The following is a 27,270-nucleotide window of genomic DNA, read 5'->3' as shown; positions in this document are numbered from 1 at the left end:
TGGCAATTGTGGGGTGGGTCCCTCATGATCACCCCACCCCTGAAGTGTAGCCTGGTTTTTGAGTACCGGCACCTTTTTTTGCTAGAAAAAACACACTGAAAAAAGGATTGTACAAGTTCCCGGAGGAAAAGTCCATAGTCTGCTATTGAGATAGACATGGGGAAGCCACTGCTTGCCCTGGGATTGGTGGCATGGAATGTTATTACTAATTGGGTTTCTGTCAGGTACTTGTGACCTGGTCACTGATGCATGCAGGATATTGGGCTAGATGGACCATCCAGCTTATAATCAAACGAGAAAAACGCCCAAGTTCCGACCTAAATCGGGAGATGGACGTTTATCTCACAAAAACGAATAAAGCGGTATAATCGAAAGCCGATTTTTGGGCGTTTTCAACTGCACTCCGTCGCGGATGCGGACAAAGTTTATGGGGGCGTGTCAGAGGTGTGGCGAAGGCAGAACTGGGGCGTGGTTATCTGCCGAACAAAGATGGGCGCATTTCAGCGATAATGGGAAGAAAGTATGCGTTTTTAGCTAGAATTTAGGACACTTTTCCTGGACCCTGTTTTTTCACGAATAAGGCCCCAAAAAGTGCCCTAAATGACCAGATGACCACTGGAGGGAATCGGGGATGACCTCCCCTGACTCCCCCAGTGGTACCTAACCCCCTCCCACCACAAAAAAATGATGTTTCACACATTTTTATTTTCACCCTCAAATGTCATACCCAGCTCCCTGGCAGCAGTATGCAGGTCACTGGAGGAGTTGTTAGGGGGTGCAGTGGACTTCAGGCAGGTGGACCCAGGCCCATCCCCCCCTACCTGTTACAATTGTGCTGCTTAATGCTTATTAGTCGTCCAACCCCCCCAAACCCACTGTACCCACATGTAGGTGCCCCCCTTCACCCCTTAGGGCTATAGTAATGGTGTAGACTTGTGGGCAGTGGGTTTTGAGGGGGATTTGGGAGGCTCAACACACAAGGGAAGGGTGCTATGCACCTGGGAGCTCTTTGACCTTTTTTTTTGTTTTTGTAAAAGTGCCCCCTAGGGTGCCCGGTTGATGTCCTGGCATGTGAGGGGGACCAGTGCACTACGAATCCTGGCCCCTCCCACGAATAAATGTCTTGGATTTATTCGTTTTTGAGCTGGGCGCTTTCATTTTCTATTATCGCTGAAAAACAAAAACGCCCACCTCACACATTGTTGAATAAAACATGGGCGTCTATTTTTTTCGAAAATACGGTTCGGTCCGCCCCTTCACTGACCCGTTCTCGGAGATAAACGCCCATGGAGATAGGCGTTTTCGTTCAATTATGCCCCTCCATTGGTCTCAACCAGTATGGCTGCTATTATGGATGTATTTTGTTGTTGTTGGTGGTGGTGGTGGTGGTGGTGGTGGTGGTGATTTTTCCTGGAAAAGCAGGTGAAGACAATTTTGGGACTTTATACACTGCTGAGGAACTGTTAATCTTGAGGAAAGCAGTGTGGGACTTCATATGGAGATGAAGGACTGTTCAGCTATTAAAGGAGGTGGGGGGGGGGGGAATCCCAAACCCCATAGGTGTATCTGTCCCATGGCCTAGAACATAACATAGTAACATAGTAGATGACGGCAGAAAAAGACCTGCATGGTCCATCCACTCTGCCCAACAAGATAAACTCATATGTGTATACCTTACCTTGATTTGTACCTGCCTTTTTCAGGGCACAGACCGTACAAGTCTGCCCAGCATTATTTCCCGCCTCCCAACCACCAATCTCTCTTCCCCCACCTGCTCCGCCACCCAATTTTGGCTAAGCTTCTGAGGATCCATTCCTACTGCACAGGATTCCTTTATGCATATCCCACGCATGTTTGAATTCCGTTACCGTTTTCATCTCCCGCGGGAGGGCATTCCAAGCATCCACCACCCTCTCCGTGAAAAAATACTTCCTGACATCTTTTTTGAGTCTGCCCCCCTTCAATCTCATTTCATGTCCTCTCGTTCTACCGCCTTCCCATCTTCGGAAAAGATTTTTTTGCGGATTAATACCTTTCAAGTATTTGAACGCTTTCAAGACAAATCCCTCCTTTCAGTACCCTTCTCCACCACCGTCTCCAGGCTCCGCCCTTTCTGCCTCGCCTCACCCCATGCCTGGAATAAACTCCCTGAGCCCATACGCCAGGCCCCCTCCCTGCCCATCTTCAAATCCTTGCTCAAAGCCCACCTCTTCAATGTCACCTTCGGCAACTAACCACCGTTCCTCTATTCAGGAAATCTAGACTGCCCCAACTTGACATTTCGCCTGTTAGATTGTAAGCTCCTTTGAGCAGCGACTGTCCTTTTTGTTAAACTGTACAGCGCTGCGTAACCCTAGTAGCGCTCTAGAAATGTTAAGTAGTAGTAGTAGTAGTAGTATCATATCACCCCTGTTTCTCCTTTCCTCCAGGGTATACATGTTCAGGTCAGCAAGTCTCTGCTCATACGTCTTGGAACGCAAATCCCATACCATTCTCGTAGCTTTTCTTTGCACCGCTTCCATTTTTTTAACATCCTTCGCAAGGTACGGCCTCCAAAACTGAACACAATACTCCAGGTGGGGCCTCACCAACGACTTGTACAGGGGCATCAACACTTCCTTTCTTCGGCTGATCACACCTCTCTCTATACAGCCTAGCAACCTTCTCGCTGCGGCCACCGCCTTGTCACACTGTTTCGTCGCCTTCAGATCCTCGGATACTATCACCCCAAGATCCCTCTCCCCCTCAGTACCTATCAGACTCTCACCGCCTAACACATAAGTCTCTCGTGGGTTTCTACTCCCTAAATGCATCACTTTGCATTTCTTCGCATTGAATTTTAATTGCCAAACCTTAGACCATTCTTCTAGCTTCCTCAGATCCCTTTTCATGCTTTCCACTCCCTCCCGGGTGTCCACTCTGTTGCAAATCTTAGTATCATCCGCAAATAGGCAAACTTTACCTTCTAACCCTTCGGCAATGTCACTCACAAATATATTGAACAGAATGGGCCCCAGCACCAATCCCTGAGGCACTCCACTACTCACCTTTCCCTCCTCCGAGCGAACTCCATTTGCCACCACCCTCTGTCGTCTGTCCGTCAACCAGTTCCTAATCCAGTACACCACTTCGGGACCTATCTTCAGCCCATCTAGTTTATTTAAGAGCCTCCTGTGGGGAACCATGTCAAAAGCTTTGCTAAAATCTAAGTAGATTACGTCTATAGCACGTCGATGATTCAATTCTCCAGTTACCCAATCAAAGAATTCAATGAGATTCGTTTGGCACGATTTCCCTCTGGTAAAACCATGTTGTCTCGGATCTTGCAACTTATTGGCTTCTAGAAAATTCACTATCCTTTCCTTCAGCATCGCTTCCATTACTTTTCCAATAACCGAAGTGAGGCTTACCGGCCTGTAGTTTCCAGCTTCTTCCCTATCACCACTTTTGTGAAGAGGGACCACCTCCGTCGTTCTCCAGTCCCTTGGAACCTCTCCCGTCTGGCTTGTAGCCTGTGTATAGCTTTGCTAGTGTTCTATGTTTGTTTAGACTAGCTAGCTTAGGCACCGTGTGGCTTGTAGCCTGTGCATAGCTCTGCTAGTTCTCTGCATTTGTTCCTAGTGTTAGACTAGCCGCCCTTGCTAGCCACTATCCCAAGACTGTGTTTGTTCCTAGTGTTAGACTAGCCGCCCTTGCTAGCCACTATCCCAAGACTGTGATTGTTCCTAGTGTAGACTAGCCAGCTTAGGCACCGTCTGGCTTGTAGCCTGTGCATAGCTCTGCTAGTTCTCTGTGTTTGTTCCTAGTGTTAGACTAGCCGCCCTTGCTAGCCACTATCCCGAGTCTGTATTTGTTCCTAGTGTTAGACTAGCCGCCCTTGCTAGCCATTATCCCAAGACTGTGATTGTTCCTAGTGTAGACTAGCCAGCTTAGGCACCGTCTGGCTTGTAGCCTGTGCATAGCTCTGCTAGTTCTCTGTGTTTGTTCCTAGTGCAGACTAGCCAGCTTAGGCACCGTCTGGCTTGTAGCCTGTGCATAGCTCTGCTAGTTCTCTGTGTTTGTTCCTGGTGCAGACTAGCCAGCTTAGGCACCGTCTGGCTTGTAGCTTGTGTATAGCTTTGCTAGTTCTCTGGGTTTGTTCCTATTACTTGACTAGCCAGCTTAGGCACCGTGTGGCTTGTAGCCTGTGTAAAGCTTTGCTAGTGTTCTGCACAGCTTAGTTGTTAGCTGGTGTATAGCCTTCCAAGTCTCCTGAGTTTGCTCTGTGTATGTTCCTGTGTATGACTGGTTTGCCTGGGTATAGCGTTCCTATTAGCCTGGGTACAGTTTACTAGTCATTGTGTTGAATCCTGCGGACTGCCAGAACCCGGACAGTCCCGGCTTGTCTGCCTTGCCTTCGCCTAGGTGCCAGGGGGCACTCCTGGATCTTCATTCCTGCTGTTCCTGTAAGTCCTACCGGCTGCCAGAACCTGAGGGCTCAACCCTCGGGGAAAGGCAGTCAAGTGTAGGTGAAGCCTAGGTCCAGGGTGTTCCAGTTCCGCGGGTTCCGCTCCAGTGTGTTCCAGCCCAGCGGGTTTCACTCCTGTATGTTCCAGTCCAGTGGGGCCACTCCAGTGTGTCCAGTCCAGCGGGCCCCACTCCAGTGCGCACCCGTCCGGTGCGTTCCAGTTCCGAGTATTCCTATGTAGAACTCCAGTCCGGGGTTCCGGTCCAGGGTTGTCTCCTCTCCACCTGGAAGGTGATCTTGCCTGCCACTGCCGCTCCACGGTAGTGGCCTATGGACTCACAAACCCCGTGCTCCCGGGGAAGAAGCCTGAAAGTATGCCAAGGTCCCCGAGAGCGCGGCAAGCGCGAGAGATGCGACAAACAGCACATCTTTAAGCTGTTAATGAAATTTCAGATCATCATGCTCCCCCTGCCAAAACCCAGGAAGGGAGTTCCACAAAGTTGGCCCCTCAGCTGACAAGGCAGTACAACATTGACTGGTGCATCCTTTTCAAGGAGGAGATCTGATTGCTTAATCTAATACACAATGAGGGGCATAATCGAACAGGGGGCCCAAGTTTTCCTGGGGCCGTCCTCGCAGGACGGCTCCGTAAAGGGGCGGGGAAACCCGTATTATTGAAACTAGATAGGCATCCATCTTTCGTTTCGATAATACAGTCGGGGACGCCCAAATCTCAACATTTAGGTCGACCTTAGAGATGGTCGACATAAATGTTGAGATGGTCGACCTTAGAGATGGTCGTCCCTGTTTGTGGATGATTAATGTCGAGATTATTGTTTTTCCCAGACTTCCAGGTATGACGCCTAAAGTTTTCCTGAGAAATATTTCCTTAATTATTACTTCGAAAGGAGTGAAGCCTGTGAAAACTGGGATTGCTTTAATCAGTGGAATTTGAATTAGAGACTTGAGTATATGTATCGTTAAATAATTTCTGGGTTTTAAAAGAGAGAGAATGTAATCAGGTGTATTATTTCTAACTAAAACCTGGACAATAAGTATGTTCTCAATTAAATTAAATGAATTGACTGTACGCCGTATTTGGTCTTGAGGAAGCCAACCAGATGACCAATGTGGAATAATGTATTAGATGAGTAATATCTGGGGATAATCAGGTTAATACCATGTTTTCTTTTTTTCTGTTCACTGTTTAATTGATCTCCTTGTCTTATTTCACTCTCTGTATTTTTCTTCACTTTGTGGTCTAAGAAAGAGAAAGATTGTATATAATCCATATATCTAGTTGGGATTGTTTTCTTCTTATATTGTATTAATGTGCAATCATCTCTGTATTACCGTTTGCAAGTGACCCTTGTAAAATGAAAAATTATAAATAAATGATTTAAATAGAGATGGTCGTCCCTGGTTTTCAGTGATAATGGAAACCGAGGACACCCATCTCAAAAATGACCAAATCCAACTCATTTGGTCGTTGGAGGAGCCAGCATTCGTAGTGCACTGGTCCCCCTGACATGCCAGGACGCCAGCCGGGCAGCCTAGGGGGCACTGCAGTGGACTAACTGATGCACTACTGAACGGAAAAAGCCCTTCCCTTACCGATCCCTTAGCGATTCGGAAAAGAACAGGCATGCATGAAGGAAATCGTATGCAAATGAGCTGCTCACTGTTAGGTCATTTGCACACGATTTCCTTCCTAAAGAGGGGAAGCCAGTGCAGAGCAGCCAGGCGTTATGCGTGGCTGCTCTGCGCATGCCAAAGACGGCTTCATACACGCAGACAAGCTGCGTGTATAATAGCCGTCTACAGCCCTAAATAAATTGCCGTTTACAACCTTAAAAAAACACAAGTCCAGGTGAAAACGTCCAAATGCTCGTCAGGGACATCTTTATTTTTTTTTTTAGTATGGGTGAAAGACGCTGTGACGGGCAGTGGAGGACGTCCAAAATGTGGATGTTTCTATGAGAAGGACGTCCGTGCCTTTGCCATGCCTCTGACACCCCCTTTATTTATTTGGATTTTGGATCACATGTAGCAGCAGTGGAATTTGAACTGGCCACCTCTGGATTGCAAGACCAGTGCTCTAACCACTAGGCCACTCCTCCACTCCACTCCCTTGAAATTTGGCCATCCCTGTGGGGGGGGGGGGGGGCAGTTCAGGATGTCCTAAATGGTTGAAAGAAGGACGTCCACGCCTTCACTATGCCTCCGCTGACACACATACACCTCCCCCCTCCAGGGATCTGCATACTCCTGCGATGGACCTGAGCATGATATTTGAGGCTGGCAAAAAAAGTTTTTTAAGTTGTTTTTTTCAGGGTGGAAGGAGGTTAGTCACCACTGGGGGAGTCGGGGAGGTCATCCCCGATTCCCTCCGGTGGTCATCTGGTCAGTTCGGGCACCTTTTTGAGACTTGGTCGTAAAAAAATAATGGACCAAGTAAAATCAAGTAAAGTCGGCCAAGTGCTTGTCAGGGACGCCCTTCTTTTTTTCTATTATCGCTCGAGGATGCCCATCTGTTAGGCACGCCCCAGTCCCGCCTTCGCTACGGCTCCAAATCTATGGACTCTCAAGACAGAAAGTAGCATACTTTTCATGTTCATCCCATCTTACATGCAAAATCTTATAGAGCTATCAACACGTAATGCTAAAAAATCATCTAGAGATTTTCTTGTACACTTCCCTCAGTGTAATATAAAACTATCCACAATGCTGGATTTTCATGGAACAGCTAGTTCAGGAGCCGACAAGAGAAGGAAAAATACTAGACTTAGTCCTTAGTGGTGCTCATGATCTAGTGCAGGGGGTAACGGTACGAGGGCCGCTTGATAACAGTGATCATAATATGATCGGTTTTGATATTGGCATTGAAGGAAGTGAAACTAGGAAATCAAGTACGCTAGCGTTTAACTATAGAAAAGGTGATTACGACAAAATGAGAAAAATGGTGAAAAAAAGACTGAAAGGAGCAGCTCGCAGAGTAAAAAACTTGCGTCAGGCGTGGATGCTGTTTAAAAACACCATCCTGGAGGTTCAGGACAAATATATTCCACGTATTAGAAAAAAGGGAGAAAAGACTAAACGTCAGCCGGCATGGCTAAACAGTAAGATAAAGGAAGTCATTAGAGCCAAAAAACAATCCTTCAGAAAGTGGAGAAGAGAACCAACTGAAAGTAACAGGATAGATCATAAGGAATGCCAAGCCAAATGCAAAGCGGAGATAAGGAGGGCAAAAAAGGACTTTGAGAAGAAATTAGCGTTGGAAGCAAAAATACATAGTAAAAATTTTTTTAGATACATTAAAAGCAGGAAACCGGCCAAAGAGTCGGTTGGGCCGCTGGACGAAAATGGTGTTAAAGGGGCGATCAGGGAGGACAAAGCCGTAGCGGAGAAATTAAATGAATTCTTTGCTTCGGCCTTCACCGAGGAGGATTTGGGGGGGACACCGGTGCCGGAAAGAATATTTGAAGCGGGGGAGTCGGAGAAACTAAACGAATTCTCTGTAACCTTGGAGGATGTAATGGGTCAGTTCAGCAAGCTGAAGAGTAGTAAATCACCGGGACCTGATGGTATTCATCCCAGAGTATTAATAGAACTAAAAAATGAACTTGCGGAGCTACTGTTAGAAATATGCAATCTGTCCCTAAAATCGAGTGTAGTACCGGAAGACTGGAGGGTAGCCAATGTTACTCCGATTTTTAAGAAGGGTTCCAGAGGAGATCCGGGAAATTATAGACCGGTGAGTCTGACGTCGGTGCCGGGCAAGATGGTGGAGGCTATTATTAAGAATAAAATTGCAGAGCATATACAAAAACATGGACTGATGAGACAAAGTCAGCACGGATTTAGTGAAGGGAAGTCTTGCCTCACCAATCTAATGCATTTTTTTGAGGGGGTAAGCAAACATGTGGACAATGGGGAGCCGGTTGATATTGTATATCTGGATTTTCAGAAGGCGTTTGACAAAGTGCCGCACGAAAGACTCCTGAAGAAATTGCAGAGTCATGGAATCGGAGGTAGGGTATTATTATGGATTAAGAACTGGTTGAAAGATAGGAAGCAGAGAGTAGGATTGCGTGGCCAGTATTCTCAGTGGAGGAGGGTAGTTAGTGGGGTCCCGCAGGGGTCTGTGCTGGGTCCGTTGCTTTTTAATGTATTTATAAATGACCTAGAGATGGGAATAACTAGTGAGGTAATTAAATTCGCCGATGACACAAAATTATTCAGGGTCGTCAAGTCGCAGGAGGAATGTGAACGATTACAGGAGGACCTTGCGAGACTGGGAGATTGGGCGTGCAAGTGGCAGATGAAGTTCAATGTTGACAAGTGCAAAGTGATGCATGTGGGTAAGAGGAACCCGAATTATAGCTACGTCTTGCAAGGTTCCGCGTTAGGAGTTATGGATCAAGAAAGGGATCTGGGTGTCGTCGTCGATGATACGCTGAAACCTTCTGCTCAGTGTGCTGCTGCGGCTAGGAAAGCGAATAGAATGTTGGGTGTTATTAGGAAGGGTATGGAGTCCAGGTGTGCGGATGTTATAATGCCGTTGTATCGCTCCATGGTGCGACCGCACCTGGAGTATTGTGTTCAGTACTGGTCTCCGTATCTCAAAAAAGATATAGTAGAATTGGAAAAGGTACAGCGAAGGGCGACGAAAATGATAGTGGGGATGGGACGACTTTCCTATGAAGAGAGGCTGAGAAGGCTAGGGCTTTTTAGCTTGGAGAAGAGACGGCTGAGGGGAGATATGATAGAAGTGTATAAAATAATGAGTGGAATGGATCGGGTGGATGTGAAGCGACTGTTCACGCTATCCAAAAATACTAGGACTAGAGGGCATGAGTTGAAGCTACAGTGTGGTAAATTTAAAACGAATCGGAGAAAATTTTTCTTCACCCAACGTGTAATTAGACTCTGGAATTCGTTGCCGGAGAACGTGGTACGGGCGGTTAGCTTGACGGAGTTTAAAAAGGGGTTAGATAGATTCCTAAAGGACAAGTCCATAGACCGCTATTAAATGGACTTGGAAAAATTCCGCATTTTTAGGTATAACTTGTCTGGAATGTTTTTACGTTTGGGGAGCGTGCCAGGTGCCCTTGACCTGGATTGGCCACTGTCGGTGACAGGATGCTGGGCTAGATGGACCTTTGGTCTTTCCCAGTATGGCACTACTTATGTACTTATGTACTTATGTACAACCAGATGGAAATCTGTGCCCAAACAACTCCGTCAAACTGAAGACTATCTCATATTTTGTAAATTATTGAAAACTCACTTGATAAGATCAACCTCTAACAGTAGAAATAACTAACCCTCTAACTAAACTTGCAATAACAACAACTGTGTCAATATTCACATTCTATCCTATGTATTACAAACATGTTATGTGATCAGGATTTCATGTTATTAGTAATTTTATGTGTGTATATATATTTCTCAGAGGACAAGCAGGCTGTTTTATACTCACAACTGGGTTGACGATCCGTATCAGCTCAGGAATCGGCATAATCATAGCAAAATGCATCGACGTCAGGAGTGGAGATAGGCATGGCTGCTGAGAGGCCACGGCACACTGGCAGTAAGGCATCGAGTGGGTCTCCACCTGCCTCGAGGTCTCCTGTAATGCAGGCTACCTGGGACAGTCCATCGTCGGACCCAACCCCGAGGCGATGTGAGAATTCGACATCGTCTTCATTGGCACCAAGGAGTCTCGGTGAGGTGTATCGTGTGAAGGCTAAGAAGCACCGACACATAGTGCCGGTCGGACCGATCCATCTCCATACAGGTGGTGCCGGCCTCTCAGCAGTCTGGTTTCTGCTCCCAAGCCTCAGGCGACAATGCCACCGACTGCTCCACTGGCCCTGCAGCCTTCTCCGATGGCGGCTCTCGATGAGGGCATATGGGCCTTGCTTCCAGAGTTCCTGGAAGGACTGCTGCGCCAATCTGCTTCGGCATTGGGGGTGCTTGCGCCCACCGTGCCGTCTGCTGCAGCGGCGTCTGCCCCTCCACCTGTCGTGGGCCTCCTGAGTTGGGTTCCGCTTTCGGCTCCGGAATCGGCGGCCACCCAGGTTGACTCCCCATCGACGTTGGTGGAGGAAGCTTTACTGCAGTCCATGCAGGGGTCGGCCCTTTGGCATCGCCATCGAGACCATGGGTCTTCGGCGTCGAGGCAGGTTTGGTCTCGGAGGTCACTAAGGGAAGTGCTTTCCAACACTGAGGAAGAGCGCTCGTGGGAGTCAGTGGAAGATCCCAGGTACTTCTCAGATGAGTCCTTTGGGATTTCCTCTGAACCTTCGTCTCCACCTGAAAAGAGACTGTCTCCTCTTGAGAGCCTCTTCCTCTTTTGTACGGGAAATGACCCAGGACATTCCATTCCCTGTAGATGTGGAGGATGAGCCCAGGGCTGAGATGCTTGAGGTCCTGGACTACACCTCTCCACCTAAAGAGACAGTAACAGCTCCTTTGTAAAAGGTACTCAGGGAAGTCCTTATGCGAAACTGGGCATTCTCTCTTTCTGGGCCCGTGAGCCCAAAGAAGACAGATTCCCAGTATTGGATCCATGGTGAACGTGAGTTGATGAGGTTTCAGTTACCCCATAACTCCATGGTAGTGGACTCTGCTCTCAAAAGGGCCAAGAGTACTAGAGGCTATGCTTCGGCACCCCCAGGCATTGAAGCTAGGACCTTGAACTCTTTTGGGAGGAAGATGTATCAGGAAGCTATTCTCGCTGCCCGTATCCAGCCCTACCAGCTCTTCACGAGCATTCACTTGCAGAACTCGGTGCAGCAGCTGTCTAGTTTGGTCAGTGTCCTCCCTCCAGAGCAGGCCAAACCTTTTCGCCAGGTGGTCAGGCAGCAGAAGGCGTGTCGTAAATTCCTGGCCAGGGGCGCATATGACACCTTTGATGTAGTATCCAGGATCTCTGCTCAAAGTATAGCAATGCACAGACTCTCATGGCTGCATGTTTCTGACCTGGACCACTCGGTCCAGCAGAGTATAGTGGATGTTCCTTGCTGGGGGGATAATCTTTTCGGAGAGAAAGTAGAAGATCTGGTTGACCAGATCAAGAAGCACACAGATGCTATGGCTTTTCTCTCACGCCGGGCGCCTTCTACCAGCTCCTCAACTGGACCACGAAGTGCCCCCTATTCCTATTCCAGGTATACTCTGGTGTCTCGCCAGCCTACTGAGGCTCAGCCCTAATGCGCTCGTTCCTGTCAACAGCGTGCGCCCAAGGCCCCTACTGCTCCCCAGCAAAATCAAGTGATGGGCTTTTGACTGACTCCAGGAAAGCATAGCCCAACTAAAATTGTCCATACTGGATGACTTGCTGATTGGGGAGAGGAAGAGATCCTCAGGAGCTTAGCGGAGATTGGATGGCAGAGGCGGGGCTGGTGGTTGGGAGGCGGGGTTAGTCTGGGCAGACTTATATGGTCTGTGCCCTGAAAAAGACAGATACAAATCAAGGGGTTGGTAGTTGGGAAGTGGGGCTAGTGCTGGGCAGACTTATACGGTCTGTGCCCTGAAAGTGACAGATACAAATCAAGGTAAGGTATACACAAAAAGTAGCACATATGAGTTATATTGTTGGGCAGACTGGATGGACCGTGCAGGTCTTTTTCTGCCGTCATCTACTATGTTACTATGTTAAAGGCCTATGCAAATTGCACAGCTATGGTGTTAGCTGTATGCAGTCTTATCAGAAGAGTGTCAGGATAGCGAGCCCATACCTGACCTCTTAGCAGAGACATTATCAGAGGGATCTGACACTGAAGAGAGACCATCTAAGTGTACATACTTTGAAAACACTTTGTCGAAAGGGGGAACTAGAACAACAGGAAACATGTATAAAAGCAGTGCTTTTTTGTACCGGCACCTTTTTCCTGAGGGCTGGCTCACCAGCCTGCCCTGTGCTCCCTGACTTTCTGTTTGTGCTGCCCTGCGTTGAAATCTTTTTTTTTTACCTGAAGTCGCAGCGGCGAACCGGCAATGAAAGCAACAGGCAGGCTCACTTCCAGCCTTGCCTCTCAGCACCCTGCCTTCCTCTGATGTAATTTCCTTTCCTCGAGGGCGGGATGCTGAGGGAAGGGAAGCAAGGAGGTGAGCCTGCCTGCTGTCTTCACTGCCACTTTCAATGAAGTAAAATAAAAGATTTCAATGCAGGGCAGCAGGAACAGAAAGTCAGGAAGCTGAGGGTGGGCAGGTGGGGCTAGGGTTGGAACTGGAACACGGAGGCTGGGTCGAGTAGTCACTGGACATGGATGGAAGGAGAAGATAGGGGGCAAAGGCGAATCGCTGGACATGGAAGGGAGGGCAGAGGAGAATTGCTGGACATGGATGGGAGGGGAGGGCAGGGGAGAGAGGAAAATTGCTGGACATGGATGGGAGGGTAGGGGCAAAGAAGAATCACTGGACATGGATGGGAGGGGAGGGCAGGGGAGAGAGGAGAATCATCGGACATGGATGGGAGGAGACGACAGAGAGTTGCTGGGCATGGATGGATGGAGGGGAGGGCAGGAGAAGTGCTGGGCATGGATGGAGGAGAGGGAAGACAGGAAGGACATGCACATGGATGGAAGGGAGAGAGGAGAACTGCTGGACATGGATGGAGTGGAGGGCAGGGAAGAGAGGAGAAATGTTGGAGAGAAGGAAAGACAGAGGAAGGAGATGCATACGGATGGAGGGGAAGGAGAGAGGAGAAATGCTGGACATGAATGGAGGGGAGGGAGTACAGTGGAGGAGATGCACATGGATTTAGTGGAGAGAGGAGAAATTCTGGACACAGAAGGAGGGAAGGGAAGACAAAGGAAGGAGATGAACATGGATGGAGGGGAGGGAAGAGAGAGTTGAAATGCTGGACATGGATAGAGAGGAGGAAAGAGAGAGGAAGTGAGGTGAACTTAGATGGAGGGGAGGGGAGAGGAGATTCTGGACATGGATGGAGTGGAGGGTAGACAGATGAGAAGATGCACATGGATTTAGGGAGACGAGAAATTCTGGACGCGGATGGAGGGGAGGGGAAAGAGTTGAAACGTTGACATAGATGGAGGGGAAGGAAGAGAGAGGAAGTGAGATGAACATGGATGGAGGGAAGGAGAGCAGAGAAATGCTGCACATAGATGGAGGGGAAGGGGATAATGGATGGATTGGTGAGAGGGAAGGGAGAGGAAGGAGATGCATATGGATGGAAGAGTGGGAAGAATAGGAAGGAGATGCATACTGACGGAGATGAAGGAAAGGGAAAAGAGGAGAAAAACACATGGTTGGAGAAATTAGGCAAAAGCTGGATCCACTCTGTATCTCCTCCAGTCAAGTCTGCGGAGGACCCAGCTTTTACTTATGGATGTAGGGCAAGAAATGAAGAAGAAAGGAGGAAAGTAAAGAAATAAATGAAAAGGAAGCCCTGGAAACGGAGTTAAAGGAACAGATAGCAGCAGAATCACAGACTGGGACCAAAATGATCAGAAAAACAAAGTCACCAGACAACAAAGGTAGAAAAGTCATTTTATTTTCATTTTAGTGTTTGGAATTTGAGAATTTAAATCTGCTGCCTTATTTTGCACTGGGTATACTGGAGCTGTAACAGCTTACAGAAATTATTTATAATGAAAAAAAATCACGTTATTTTTTTCTCCTATACTGGTATAGTATTTTCAGTGATACCTGTATAAGGGGTGTGGCTACTGTGGGTGACCACAGTACTGGTACCACAGTACTGGTACCTTTTTTCCTACAAAAAAGCACTGTATAAAAGAGACACATTTTACATGGTCTAAGTATGAGCAAGATTTCAGTATGAAAGAGGAGCTAATGCTAAAAATGGTAAAGAAATTGGACCATGTAAAAGCATAGAATATGAAAAAAGCTGTAACAATAAAGCAAACATTACAGAACATTAGAAAAACACTGATAATAGAATATCTTCATGTCCTGGTTATGACAGTGGCTTTAACCAGGAAGAAAGCTCCACAAGATATGCAAAATTTCACCTAGAAGGGAGACCAGTTTCATGTACAGAGTGTAAGAAAAGTTTCAGTTGCCAGAAATTATTCTCAAAGCGGCATAGAATCCCTTCAGGGAAGAAACCATTTACATGCACTGAATGTAGAAAAAACTTGATTCATAAATACTTCTACAAAGCACCAGAGAATACACACAGGAGTAAAACCATTAACATGTGCTCAGTGTGGTAAAAGTGTCTGTCAGAAGATACTCCTCAATATTCAGACATTGAAGCATAACAGGATTAAAACTGTCAGCATGTACTAAGTGTGATAAAAAACTTCTGTTATAAGCACTGGAAGTGCAATGAACGTGGCAAAGCTGATAGCCTCTCCAGAAGGAAAAGCCAGAACTGCCCTGACACTAGACTATTGAGACCCGATCAGCAGTCTGTGGAGGCCACAGTGTGGGGTCTGTCTCTTAAGGGGTGAGGTGTGAAGAAACTGTGTGCTTTAAGCCTGTAAAAGTTATTGGATATTTTCCTGTCTTAAATATATCTAAAGTGTATTTCTCCTTTTTTACCAGCAGATGGTGCATGTTTATGCTTAAAGTTGTTACAGAGGATTTTCTCTTTCTTTTATTTGGCACACAGATACTAGGACGTGCTTGTAGTGATGTAACCAGTTTTTATTTGAAACTTGACTGTTCTGGGCTCTGATTGGCCTGGAGTTTTGAAATTACCCAGCAGATGTTGGCTGTTGCTTCAGTCTTAGCCTAGAAGAAGAGGGAGACAGATGTCTTTGCTAAGTCTCTGTGAACAATTATATGTCCTGATCTTTCCAGGTACTGTTTAGACAGTATATAGATGTTTAGTTAATTTTCTAATTGATCCATTTTTCAGTTACTTGTTACTGTTTGCTATTTGCACATTTTTGTTCCACTGTTCAATATTTTTATGAGAATAAACACAATTACTTTTTCTGCCTGTCTGGACTGATAAACAATCCTGGTGGTTTGTGTGTTGGGTTTGTGAGTGCTTTCTGGGAACTGAGGGACCACTGTAAATGTGGCCTCCAGTAACCCAGAAATCACTGGGGATAATTTGGGAGACTCATCCAGAGGTGGCTGTGACCCAGTCGGTTGGAGGAGGGTGCTAATGTGTAGAGCACAAGCGGCATGTACAGGTGGACCTGAGCTGTGCTGGGGATAGACCCTCTGATTGGCTGCGGGCAACCCCAGGCATGTGGCTAGGTGTTTTGTCACACACAATATTGACTGGCTCACCTTCGTTCACATGTTTGTTCACCCCTTCAAAGAAATATAATGGATTGGTGAGGCAAGATTTCCCTTCACTAAATCCATGTGGCTTTGTCTCATTAATCCTTGCTTTTGAATATGCTGTGTAATTTTGTTCTTTATAATAGTCTGTACCATTTTGCCAGGCACCAACGTCAGACTCACCGGTCTATAATTTCCTGGATCACCGCTGGAAACTTTTTAAAAAATCGGCATTATATTGGCCACCCTCCAATCTTCCGGTACTATTCATTTTTTAAGTCTATCAGTACTCTGGAATGAATACCATCTAGTCCAGGAGATGTGCTACTCTTCAGTTTCTCAAATTGCGCCATTACATCCTCTAGCATGTTCCCGCCTATTCAGAAACAGGAAGTTGCATCACAGGGAAGTCTGTGCAGCTGGCACAAGCAGTGTGTATCAGTCTCTGGCTGTTCATGCTCACTGCTAGTGAAGAACTGCTGTTTTAAAAGGTATGCAGGGAGCCTCGACTTTTACAAAAAGAAATCAGTGAATCGATTCAAACTGCAACTACAACAGCACTAGTGCTGGGGCCTCCTTGGAGATCAGGCCCAGGGAATCTTGTCTCCCCCTCAGTGATTCTGAACGTGAGGCATGAGAGTATAGGTGTCCCGTATAAGAGATTTGGGGAGGCTAAACCTCCCCAGCCCCAACCACTCTCTTCCCTTCCCTACCGGGCCACTGCCTTCTCAAGTCTATAGCAGTAAGCAAAAACAGACACTGGGACCTTCTCCCTCCCTGCTGCGATCTGCTGTTGCACCCTTCTTTCACCCACCCCTCTACAACCAACTGTCCATACTAGGGTTGCCATATCAGATGGAAAAACTTCCACATTTTGTAGAATTCTTTCACAAAAACTGTCTAATGTTATAACAAATTAAAATTACATTAAAGTTTTCATGTCCCCTCAGTAAAGCCAACATACAATCCTTGCACTCGAAAACACTATTCACAGACTTGTAGCATTAACTCCTTGGACTCAAAGAGCAAGATCCTTATCCATGAAAAGGAAGCACCAATACATCATCTAGTGAGAAAACATAACAAGACTGCTAGAGATCTCTACACAGAAACCACATGCTAGCAGAATACGGCATCTTGATCACACATGCAAAACACAGACAGGTCCTCAACAAATATGAACCAAGGGACCACAGCAGTAATAGAGATATGCAAGCAAAAAACTGTAAACTTCAAGAAGTCAGACTTGCATATACAGCAATACTAGAGAAATAGAAACTGAAATACAAGATATGAGAGCTGCACATTTTCCAATGCTGACATTCCAATTAATAAATTCAAAATAAAATACCTTTTTTTCTACCTTTATAGTCTGAGCATTTTATTTTCCATTCAATTTGGTCCAAGTGTCTCTTCTGCTTTTCTCTGTTCTTTCTGTCTTTCCTGTACATTTCATACAAATCTCTACTCTGAGATTCATAAAAATAGCTAATTAATTTAACAATACAATTCAACCCCTACGGTTAACCAGAGTCCCTCCCACCTTTTGCAAGCACACCAGCTCCCGCTCACATTCACTCTTTTAATTCATTCACCGTCTACATGCCCCTACTTAATGAATATTGCTAAACAAAAGCACATAACAGCTTGTTCCACTCCGTGGAGTCAAAAAATAGTCCACCTCTGTTAACAGATCACCATGAGACTGTATTTTCACAGCGATTAACAATGTTGCTACGTGCACCCAAAATGATTGTCCTCGCATTACCCCTTCCGGGTTATCCAGATTTTCAAACCATGTCCAGGGCATCCATTGGGTTCGCATACGACTAGTTCTACTAATGTTTCAGCTTTCAATCTTGCTGGGCTCTGTGTCTTGATCAGGGGAGACAATCTGTACAACCCATCCACAGCTTGAAACCAAGCGTAGACTTTATTCAATCATATTCCTCAATACAAGACCGCATTTTGGTAAACCTTCATCAGGAGGAACTTAACCCGACTCCTGTAACATTAACAAATCACAACTCAACTAATACATTTCCTGCTGAAACCACATGTATATGCAAAATCAACTACAATCTGTGTTATAATGTGACTGCTTACCTTCGAGACTGCATTCTAAGTGGGGTGACTCAAGCACCGCCCCTGAACATTGGTAACAACTTTACGTAAATGTGTGAAATAAATACCCAGGTCGCCCCGCCCACACTCTGGGATCCGTGCCTAAATCCACTCTACTTCAAGGTTAAGGCCCCTTGGGGCCACTGTTCCCCATGAAAAAATAAACCGCTGTTCCATGTTAAGCAATTGTACAGTAACATCACCCCCCTCTGTGTGGAAGGGCGACCTGGGCTAACACCACACATTTTAAATCCTCCAACTTATGTCCCTGCTCAGTCCAGTGGGCTACCAAAGGAGCCTCCCTTTTATGAATCTCAGAGTACAGATTTGTATGTAATGCAACTTTTGGTACTCTGTTTATAAGGGTTATTCCCCTGGTGACAGATTGTTAGTGCTAATCAAGGAAGCTACTTTTATGAATCTCAGAGTACAGATTTGTATGTAATGTAACTTTTGGTACTCTGTTTATAAGGGTTATTCCCCTGGTGTGACAGATTTCCTGTACATTTGACATTTCTTCTCGCTATATATCCACTCTCCATCTTCTCTCTCTGTCCCTATCTGTCCTGTCTAGCATCTCTCCTCTATATCCCCCTCCTATCCTCCCCCCATGTTCAGCATCTGACCTCGTAGTGACAATATCCTCCCCTTATATTCAGCATTGACTCTCTCTGTCACTATCCCACCCTTCCGTATTCCTGTACTTTTGCACATCTCCTACCCCATGTCCAGCACATCTCTATCTCCCTACCCCCCCATATCCAGCTCATCTCCATCTCCCTACGCTCTTATGTCCAGTACATCTCCATCTCCATCACCCTCCCCTCCCCCGTGTCTAACATATCTCCCTCCTACTCACCCACTCCTTGATGATTTCAGCTTGTGTCTCCCTGCCCCGCGGTCCAGCAGCTTTCTCTCTCTCCCTCCCTTCCCTCCCACTTTCGGCTCCTGCAGCATCCCTCCCTTCTGATCCTGGAAAACAAATGAGCTGCAGACAGCTGCCCAGGTGCTTATCCCTATTTGGTCCCAAACACAGGAAGTTAAATCAAAGAAGGTGGGACCAAACAAGGACAAGCACTGGGGCAACCAGAAGCAGCATGTCTTTAGTGCTGGCTGTGGCTTGTTGCTTTTCTAGGACCTGGAGAGAGGAAGGGATACCTGGAGCTGGAAGTGGGAGAGAAGGGAAAGAAAGAGAGCTGTTTAAACCATGGGAGGGAAGGGAGGGAGGGAGAGAGAGCTGCTGAACCGCAGAGCAAGGAGCTCTGGCGTAGCAGAAAAAAAACAGCTTTTTGGGTGCCAGTTTTTATTTATATTTTTTTTATTTTTGTTTGAGGGTCTTCTGTTAGCCGGCCTGGCCTTTGCATCTAGGGATCATGTGAATTTTTGATTGCTAAAATGAAATTACAGAAAAAAAGCATTTGGCTAGATGTTTTATTCGATATTGATGATAAACAACTTTTACCTTTGTCCTTAAATGATGTTATGGAAAGTAATGAATAGAACATGCAGTTATATACTATTACAAATGTTAATTTCACATTCTCTATAGTATGCACACCACAAGTTTCTCTTTGTGTGTTTTGTATATATTTTTCTTATGGGATTGAAGAATTACAACCAAGTAAAGCTAAATCATCATTTTGTGGTGCTCCTTTCAATTGGAAAGCAAAACAACTTGCAGATCTTTCCAGTGCACCATTAGAAAACCTCACTCACTGGCCTTCAGTCTCACTCTCGTTAACCCTGATAAACCTTTTTGAAAATTGCTCCCATTATATTTTCAGTTGCTGCTTCTGTGCATTAAAGCTTTGTCTTTGCTTTTCATTTTGTGTGCTATTCTTTACTAAAGACGAACTGATTCCACCTGTGATGAAACAGACTGTGTCCTATCTGAAGGAGAAAGGTAAGATGTGCTATAGCTTACACTCGGAGAAAGACTCTGGGGGTCTTTTACTAAGCAGCAGTAAGTCCAACTCGGGCATACCGCTTGCTAAACAGGAAGTACCGCTGGGCTACCACAGCAGCCCGGCAGTAGTTCTCACCCCCAGTGCGCACCATATCCGGCGCTACAAATTTTTTTTCTTTTTGTAGCGCCACTTTTTACCTGGTGGTAATCAGTTACCACTGGGTTAGCGCAGGAGCCCTTACTGCCACCTCAGCAAGGGCCGCACAGCAAGGGCTTCACTTACCACATGGCCATTTCTTAAAAAAAAAAAAAAGAACCTTTTACCTGCTGCGGTAAAAGCGGGCCTCAGTGCGCATCAAAATCATGTGCTGATGCCAGCGCAGGCCCCCTTTTGCCACAGCTTAGTAAAAGAACCCCTCTGTATGGTGACTCTAAAGTGATCCAAGCAGGAAAAAGAGGGGGGGTCTGCTTGATTCTAAAGTGATGGCATACAGCTTCTCAGTTCAAGAGTTTCCATTAAGGACATTTCATCACTAGATAACTTCCTAAATGTAAGCTTCTAACTAGAGTGTTAGACAATAGACTGTTTTGTTTTTGTTTTGTTTTTTTCTGCATTTGAAAATAGCTTGATTTATTACAATTTCATGCAGTCAGTATTCACCAATGGCAGGGATTTAAAGAATTTAAATGCCAGCCCTGTTTAAATTATTACATACATTCAGCATCACTGAACTTACAAGGGCAATTCTATATGAACACCTCCATTTAGGCACCCAATGCTGCACATTGGCACCTAGATTCCATTATAGAATGCTAGCATAACCTGGTATAGGTGTACTATCTATTTAGGCGCTCACAGTGGAGGAGTAGCCTAGTGGTTGGTGCAGCAGGCTTTGATCCTGGAGAACTGGATTCAGTTCCCACTGCAGCTCCTTGTGACCCCAGGCAAATCACTTAACCCTCCGCTGCCCCAGGTACAAAATAAGTACCTGTATTTATTATGTAAACTGCTTTGATTGTAACCACAGCAAGGCAGTATATCAAGTCCCATCCCCTATACTCTTTCTGTTACCAGCCATGGACTTGGTACTCAAAAGTGCACATGTAATTGGCAGTCCTGCTCAATGGTCAGTATTCTCAACGGAGAAGGGTAGTTAGTGGGGTTCCCCAGGGCTCTGTGCTGGGACCGCTGCTTTTTAAAATATTTATAAATGACCTAAAGATGGGAGTAACTAGTGAGGTAATTAAATTTGCTGATGACACAAAGTTATTCAAAGATTGTGAAAAATTACAAGCGGACCTTACGAGGCTGGGAGACTGGGCGTCTAAATGGCAGATGGCGTTTAATGTAAGCAAGTGCAAAGTGATGCATGTGGGAAAGAGGAACCCGAATTATAGCTATGTCATGCAAGGTTCCACGTTAGGAGTCACGGACCAAGAAAGGGATCTAGGTGTTGTTGTTGATGATACGTTGAAACCTTCTGCTCAGTGTGCTGCTGCATCTAAGAAAGCAAATAGAATGTTAGGTATTATTAGGAAAGGAATGTTATAATGCCTTTGTATCACTCCACGGTGCGACTGCACCTCGAATATTATGTTCAATTCTGGTAGCCGCATCTCAAAAAAGATATAGTGGAATTAGAAAAGGTGCAGAGAAGGGCGACGAAAATGATAAAGGGGATGGGACAACTTCCCTATGAGGAAAGGCTAAAGGGGCTAGGGCTCTTCAGCTTGGAGAAAAGGCAGCTGAGGGGAGATATGATAGAGGTCTATAAAATAATGAGTGGAGTTGAACGGGTAGATGTGAAGCGTCTGTTCACGCTTTCCAAAAATACTAGGACTAGGGGGCATGCGATGAAGCTACAATGTAGTAAATTTAAAACGAATCGAGGAAATGTTTCTTCACTCAGCGTGCAATTAAACTCTGGAATTCGTTGCCAGAGAATGTTGTAAAGATGATTAGCTTAGCGGAGTTTAAAAAAGGTTTGGACGGCTTCCTAAAGGAAAAGTCCATAGACCGTTATTAAATGGACTTGGGGAAAATCCACTATTTCTGGGGTAAGCAGTATAAAATGTTTTGTACATATTTGGGATCTTGCCGGGTATCTGTGACCTGCATTGGCCACTGTTGGAAACAGGATGCTGGGCTCGATGGACCTTTGGTCTTTCCCAGTATGGCAATACTTATGTACTCCTCCCATGTGCTGCCTATATAGATGTCCTGTTGCAATAATGTACTATATCACTTACCTGTGCCTTTACAGAATAGAATTTACCTGCAAAAGTGGCTGTATTCTGTACACTTACTTGCCTAAATGGTGCATACCTGTATATGTCCTGTTATAGAATTGTCCCAATAGTCCATGGTGTGCAATATCCCTCTGCCCCACTCCCATAAGATCCCTTCCCCAGTCCTTCTCTTACATTCCTTAGATCTCTTCTATTCTCTATCTCTTCCCTCTAAACAAGAATAAAGTAAATCACCTGGTCACAAAAGAAATGTCAGAAAAATACTATTTATTAATAAAGGATAATATAAATTTATATTTCTAATGCAATCCTGAGGCACTTCTGCGCATTAATTTCAGCTGTTTTGCCATATAATTTTCTAACCTGCAATAGAATTCACCCTTCTGAAACCATGCTCTCTGAATACAGTGTGCCTGATTTACTAAGATTTTTACTCCTATTCTGTTACTTTGGGACAAAAGCTTAGGAAAGATGTCCCACAATGCACTGCCAGCCTATTCCTGATGAGCTGAACATGTAACCTGTAATAAACTGGCTGGTAATTGACTCCTGCTTCTGACGATTCACTCCTGGTGCACTGAGTGCAAGGTATAATGAGTTCTTTTCTATAACTGGGGCAGAGTTTATGTAAGTCAGTGCATCATTGTGTATGAAAAGCTGACTGTGAAGATTGCTTTCTGTCTTATTGGTATCTTCACCAGCTGGTGTTGCTTTTTTGGAGGCAAGACATTATTTTTGTAGCTGTAGAATAACTGCTTCCTTCCCTTAGAAAGACAAGATTATATGTATTATATGCCAGACATTTTCAGCATCCGTGGACCAAGTGACGAAGAGGATGAATGTTTTGTTGAACATCAGTGTGAGCTCTGCAGCACAGCAGGGACCAGACTATAAGACAGACTGCAGGGAACTTGCATATTGCAACAAATCCAATTGTCACCTAAGATGGGAGTTTCTGAACCCAACATGCTGTAACTTCAAGGTTATTTCCCTCTTGAATTTCTGTTTCTTGTCACACGTAAAACTACAAATACACTCATGCTGTCATGGTGATGCATTGTCTAGCATAAGAGTCAATGAATATGTTGATAGGATAGCAATAATTTCCTCAATTGAACTTGTAAAATGCTAATATATAATATTATTATCAGTTTACGAAGATGACAAAATCAAAGGCAGCATGTCTGCTTCTCAGTGTTATTAATGGTGGTAGTGTCAAGGAATGCAAACCATTCAATTCCACTTTATTTAACTCAGTTCCATGCAGAAATAATGGATGCTGTAGAGCTAGTAATATAGGCCCATTTTACTAAACTGCAGTAGGCTTTTGCACTTATCACATCTAGTGGTTAGTGCAGTGGACTTTGATCCTGGGGAACTGAGTTTGATTCCCACTGCAGCTCCTTGTGACTCTGGGCAAGTCACTTAACCCTCCATTGCTCCTGGTACAAAATAAGTACCTGAATATATGTAAACCGCTTTGAATGTAGTTGCAAAAACCTCAGAAAGGCGGTATATCAAGTCCCAGTCCCATTTCCCATTATGTGCAAAACTTAAGGTGTGGTAAGTGCAAAGCCTAGCCAATAAATCCAGATTTAGCACACAGGACAAACATCTACCATACAGAGCTGTGTTACATGCCCCAAGAGATAACATGAGTGTATCCGCACTATTTGTTAGTGCATGTAACATGGACCCAGCAATGCCCCAAATATAAAAAAAAAATAGATAAAGCTCAGATGAAGATGATGGACATAGGTGCCAGCTCTGTGGGTACTATTGATACTTGAGTACCCCCAATGTTGACCAAATTCTTTGAATGTGTACAGGGAGGGATAATTTCCACTGGAGTTAGCACCCCCAATCATTTTGAAAAGTTGACTCCTATGGTGGTGGGTCAGCCCCCTCCCATCCCCCCATCCAGTCTTTTGATCACCATGGCACCATAATCCCCAACACCAACATATGTGGAAAGGATTATCGGATTAAACTCAAAGAAGTGAAGAAGGAAATACAACTAGCAAAAACACAGGCGGAGGAAAAAAATGGCTAACGATATTAAGAGGTGACAAGACCTTTTTCAGATATATTGGGGAAAGGAGAAAAGATAGGAATGTGATTGCAAGACTGAAAGATAGTGAGAATAGCTATGTGGAGAGTGATAAGGATAACGCAAACGTGCTAAACAATTACTTCTCTTCAATGTTCTCAGAAGAAAATCCTGGAGAAGGACCACTGTTGGCTGCTGAGGGAATATCTGGGAACATAATGGCTATTGCGCTGTTCACAGAAGAAAGCGTGTATAAATAGCTTGAGAATCTGAAAGTGGACAAAGCTATGGGGACGGATGGGATGCATCCCAGGATACTGAGGTAGCTCAGAAAGGTCCTGGTGGGATCTCTTAAAGATTTATTTAATAGATCTTTAGAGACAGGAGAAGTTCCGCGGGATTGGAGATGAGTGGATGTGATCCCTCTTCACAAAAGTGGAGATAGGGAAGAAGTGGGAAACTACAGGCCGGTAAGTCTCATGTCGGTGGTAGGAAAAATAATGGAGTCGCTGCTGAAAGAGGTGCCCAGCTCTCCCACCGGCTTAGGCGACACTGAGGGGGAGGAATGCTGGCTTCGGCCTAACCCCTGGTAAGCCTTTCCTTGGCTGAGAGGTGTCCAGCTCTACTACCGGCTGCCTTTCAGATACTGTGGAGGACTTGCAGCTTATCTGCATATCCTCACAGCCTTCTGCAGGGTGACTCCCAGGCAGTGTCGTACCTGGGGTAGTTGACACCCGGGGCCGGTCATTTTTTAACACTCCCCCCCCCCCCCCCCCCCCCAAATCCAGTACTAGGCATACCAAGAATACAAAACACTCAGGCCCTATAGAGCAATTCTACCATACCATAAGCAATAATTTGTACGAGTCACACAAGGAAAAGGAAAGCATCTTAAACACTACAGTGAGCACTAGAACATCAATTCACCTATTATAAAATGAAAACAGACAGATTAGTACAGATCGTCGAGCCTGCAGTCAATGCCAACCGAAAGCCATGTCTTTTTCACAAACACAGATACACCCTAATCCACTATAGAATAAGTAATCATAAACTTTCTATTTAGACAAAAATTAAACTGAACCCCCGATGCCAGACTCTGCATACAATGCAATACCACAGAAACAGAAAATGTCCCCTAGTACTGTGCAAAACATAAAGACAGCAGATGTAAATTTGAAAAAACTAACAAATAGCAATCATCACTTTACAAATTAACAAATAGAAATAAAACAAATACAGAAAATAAAATAATACCATTTTATTGGACTAATACATTTAGCTTCCAGAGGCCAAAATCTCCTTCCTCAGGTCAGTACAGTATAGTGCTGTTACAGTATCCTATCCTGACCTGAGGAAGGGGGTTTTGTTCTCTGAAAGTTAAGTCAAAATGTATTAAAATTAGTCCAATAAAAAGATTACCTTATTTACATGTTCTATTTATAAACAACACCGCTACAATACTATATCCTAAAGCAAAATAATAAAAATATATATTTACAGTTTGTTTTCTCTGGTTTCTGCTTTCCTCATATTCTTTTCACTGTCTTCCTTTCATCCAGGATCTGACTTTGCTCTCTCTCTGCCATCCAGTGTCTGCCCTCTCTAATGTCCCTTCCATCCACTGTCTGCCCTCTCTCTCCCTTCCATCCACCATTTGCCTCAGTCTGCCCTCTTTCTCTCTCCCCCTTCCACCCACCATCTGCCCTTTCTCTCTGCCCCTTCAATCCGTCTGCCCTCCCTCTCCTATCTATCCAGGGTCTGCCCTCCCTCACGCTCCCCACTTCCATCCAGGGTCTGTCCCCTCTCTCTCTGCCCCCTCTTTTCAGCCCCCAGTTCCTCCTGCCCCTAGTTCCAGCCCCAGCCCACATCTCCCACCTGCCCCCCTTTTCAGCCCCACTATCCCACCAGTCCCCAGCCCATCAGTCCTGAGCTTCAGCCCCCAGCCACTTCTCCCCTAGTTTCAACCCCAGCCCTTTTCTCTCACCAGTCGAGCTCAGCCCCAGCCAGTTCTCCCTGTCCCCTTTAAAGCCCCCAGTTTCAGCCCCTGCCCCGTTTCAGCCCACAGTTCCAGCACTAGCCCCCTAATCCCAAATACCCTCCTTTTCAGCCCCCAGTTCCAGCCCCCTTCATCCACCACATGCTTTGCATCCCCCCTTTTCAGCCCCAGACCATTCTCCCACCTGCCCCAGGCATGGACCCATTCTCCCTCCTGCCCCCTTGTCAGACCCCTTCTCTCCTCTGAGCACCCCCACCCGTCCCCTCCCCTCCCCAATCCCCAATCCCCTTCTCCCCTGTGAGCACCCCTCTCAGCTCCTCCACCCCTCCCCAATTCCATTCTCCCCTCTGAGAACCCCTCTCAGCTCCCCCACCCCTCCCCAGTTCCCTTCTCCCTTCTGAGAACCCCTCTCAGCTCTCCCACCCCTCCCCAGTTCCCTTCTCTGAGAACCCCTCTCAGCTCCCCCACCCCTCCCCAGTTCCCTTCTCCCCTCTGAGCTCCCCCCACCCCTCCCCAATTCCCTTCTCCCCTCTGAGCTCCCCCACCTCCTTCTCCCATCTGAGCCCCCCCCCCTCCGTGGAGAGCGACAGAGCCCTCTTCTCCTACCACCACCCTGCGTTTTGTTTTGTTTTTATAAATCCATGCAGCGATGCAGGTATCTGCCCTGCTGTGTGCTGTGAAAAAAGAAAATCGCTTCGCTGGCATCGGGCCTTCCTTCGCTATGTCCCGCCCTTGAGGAAATAGGAAGTTACCTCAAAAGAGGGTGGGACATAGCGAAGGAAGGCCCGACGCCAGCGAAGCGATTTTCTTTTTTCACAGCACACAGCAGGGCAGATACCTGCATCGCTGCATGGATTTAAAAAAAAAACGCAGGGTGGTGGCAGGAGACGACGGAGCACCCCCCCCCCCCCCACCTGCCGACACCCAGGGCGGACCGCCCCCACCACCCCCCCCCCCCTTGGTACGCCACTGCTCCCAGGTCCATTTCGATCCACTCAGGGTCTCCGCTCTAGGTGCCCAGCGCTCCCACCAGGTGCTGTGGAGGACTTGCAACCCTTCTGCATATCCCCACAGCCCTCTCCGGGGTGACTCCCAGAAGGAATCATTCCAGTGCTGAGATTATTATTATTGTTATCGCCAGTGCTTTTTTTGTGCCGGTATGCCGCCGTTACGGCGTACCGGCACCTTTTTCGTGAGGCCCCGCTCCCGTCCGTTCCTGCCCAGCACTCCATTTAAATAACATTACCTGTCGCGATTCT

At 46.1% G+C, this 27,270-nt stretch overlaps 1 protein-coding gene across 1 annotated transcript in view; it reads left to right on the top strand.

The window, feature by feature from the left end:
• The window catches only part of ARHGAP8 (Rho GTPase activating protein 8), a 471,174-nt gene that overhangs the window by 274,356 nt on the left and 169,548 nt on the right, over positions 1 to 27,270 (top strand). Inside the window, 1 exon segment of the mRNA XM_030214314.1 lies at positions 19,656 to 19,709. Coding sequence (XP_030070174.1) covers positions 19,656 to 19,709 — 54 coding nt within the window.

This window comes from Microcaecilia unicolor, chromosome 9 (assembly GCF_901765095.1).
Source record: "Microcaecilia unicolor chromosome 9, aMicUni1.1, whole genome shotgun sequence".
Lineage (NCBI taxonomy): Eukaryota > Metazoa > Chordata > Amphibia > Gymnophiona > Siphonopidae > Microcaecilia > Microcaecilia unicolor.
The sequence above is the reverse complement of the archived record's forward strand: the minus strand, read 5'-3'. Positions and strand labels throughout refer to the sequence as shown.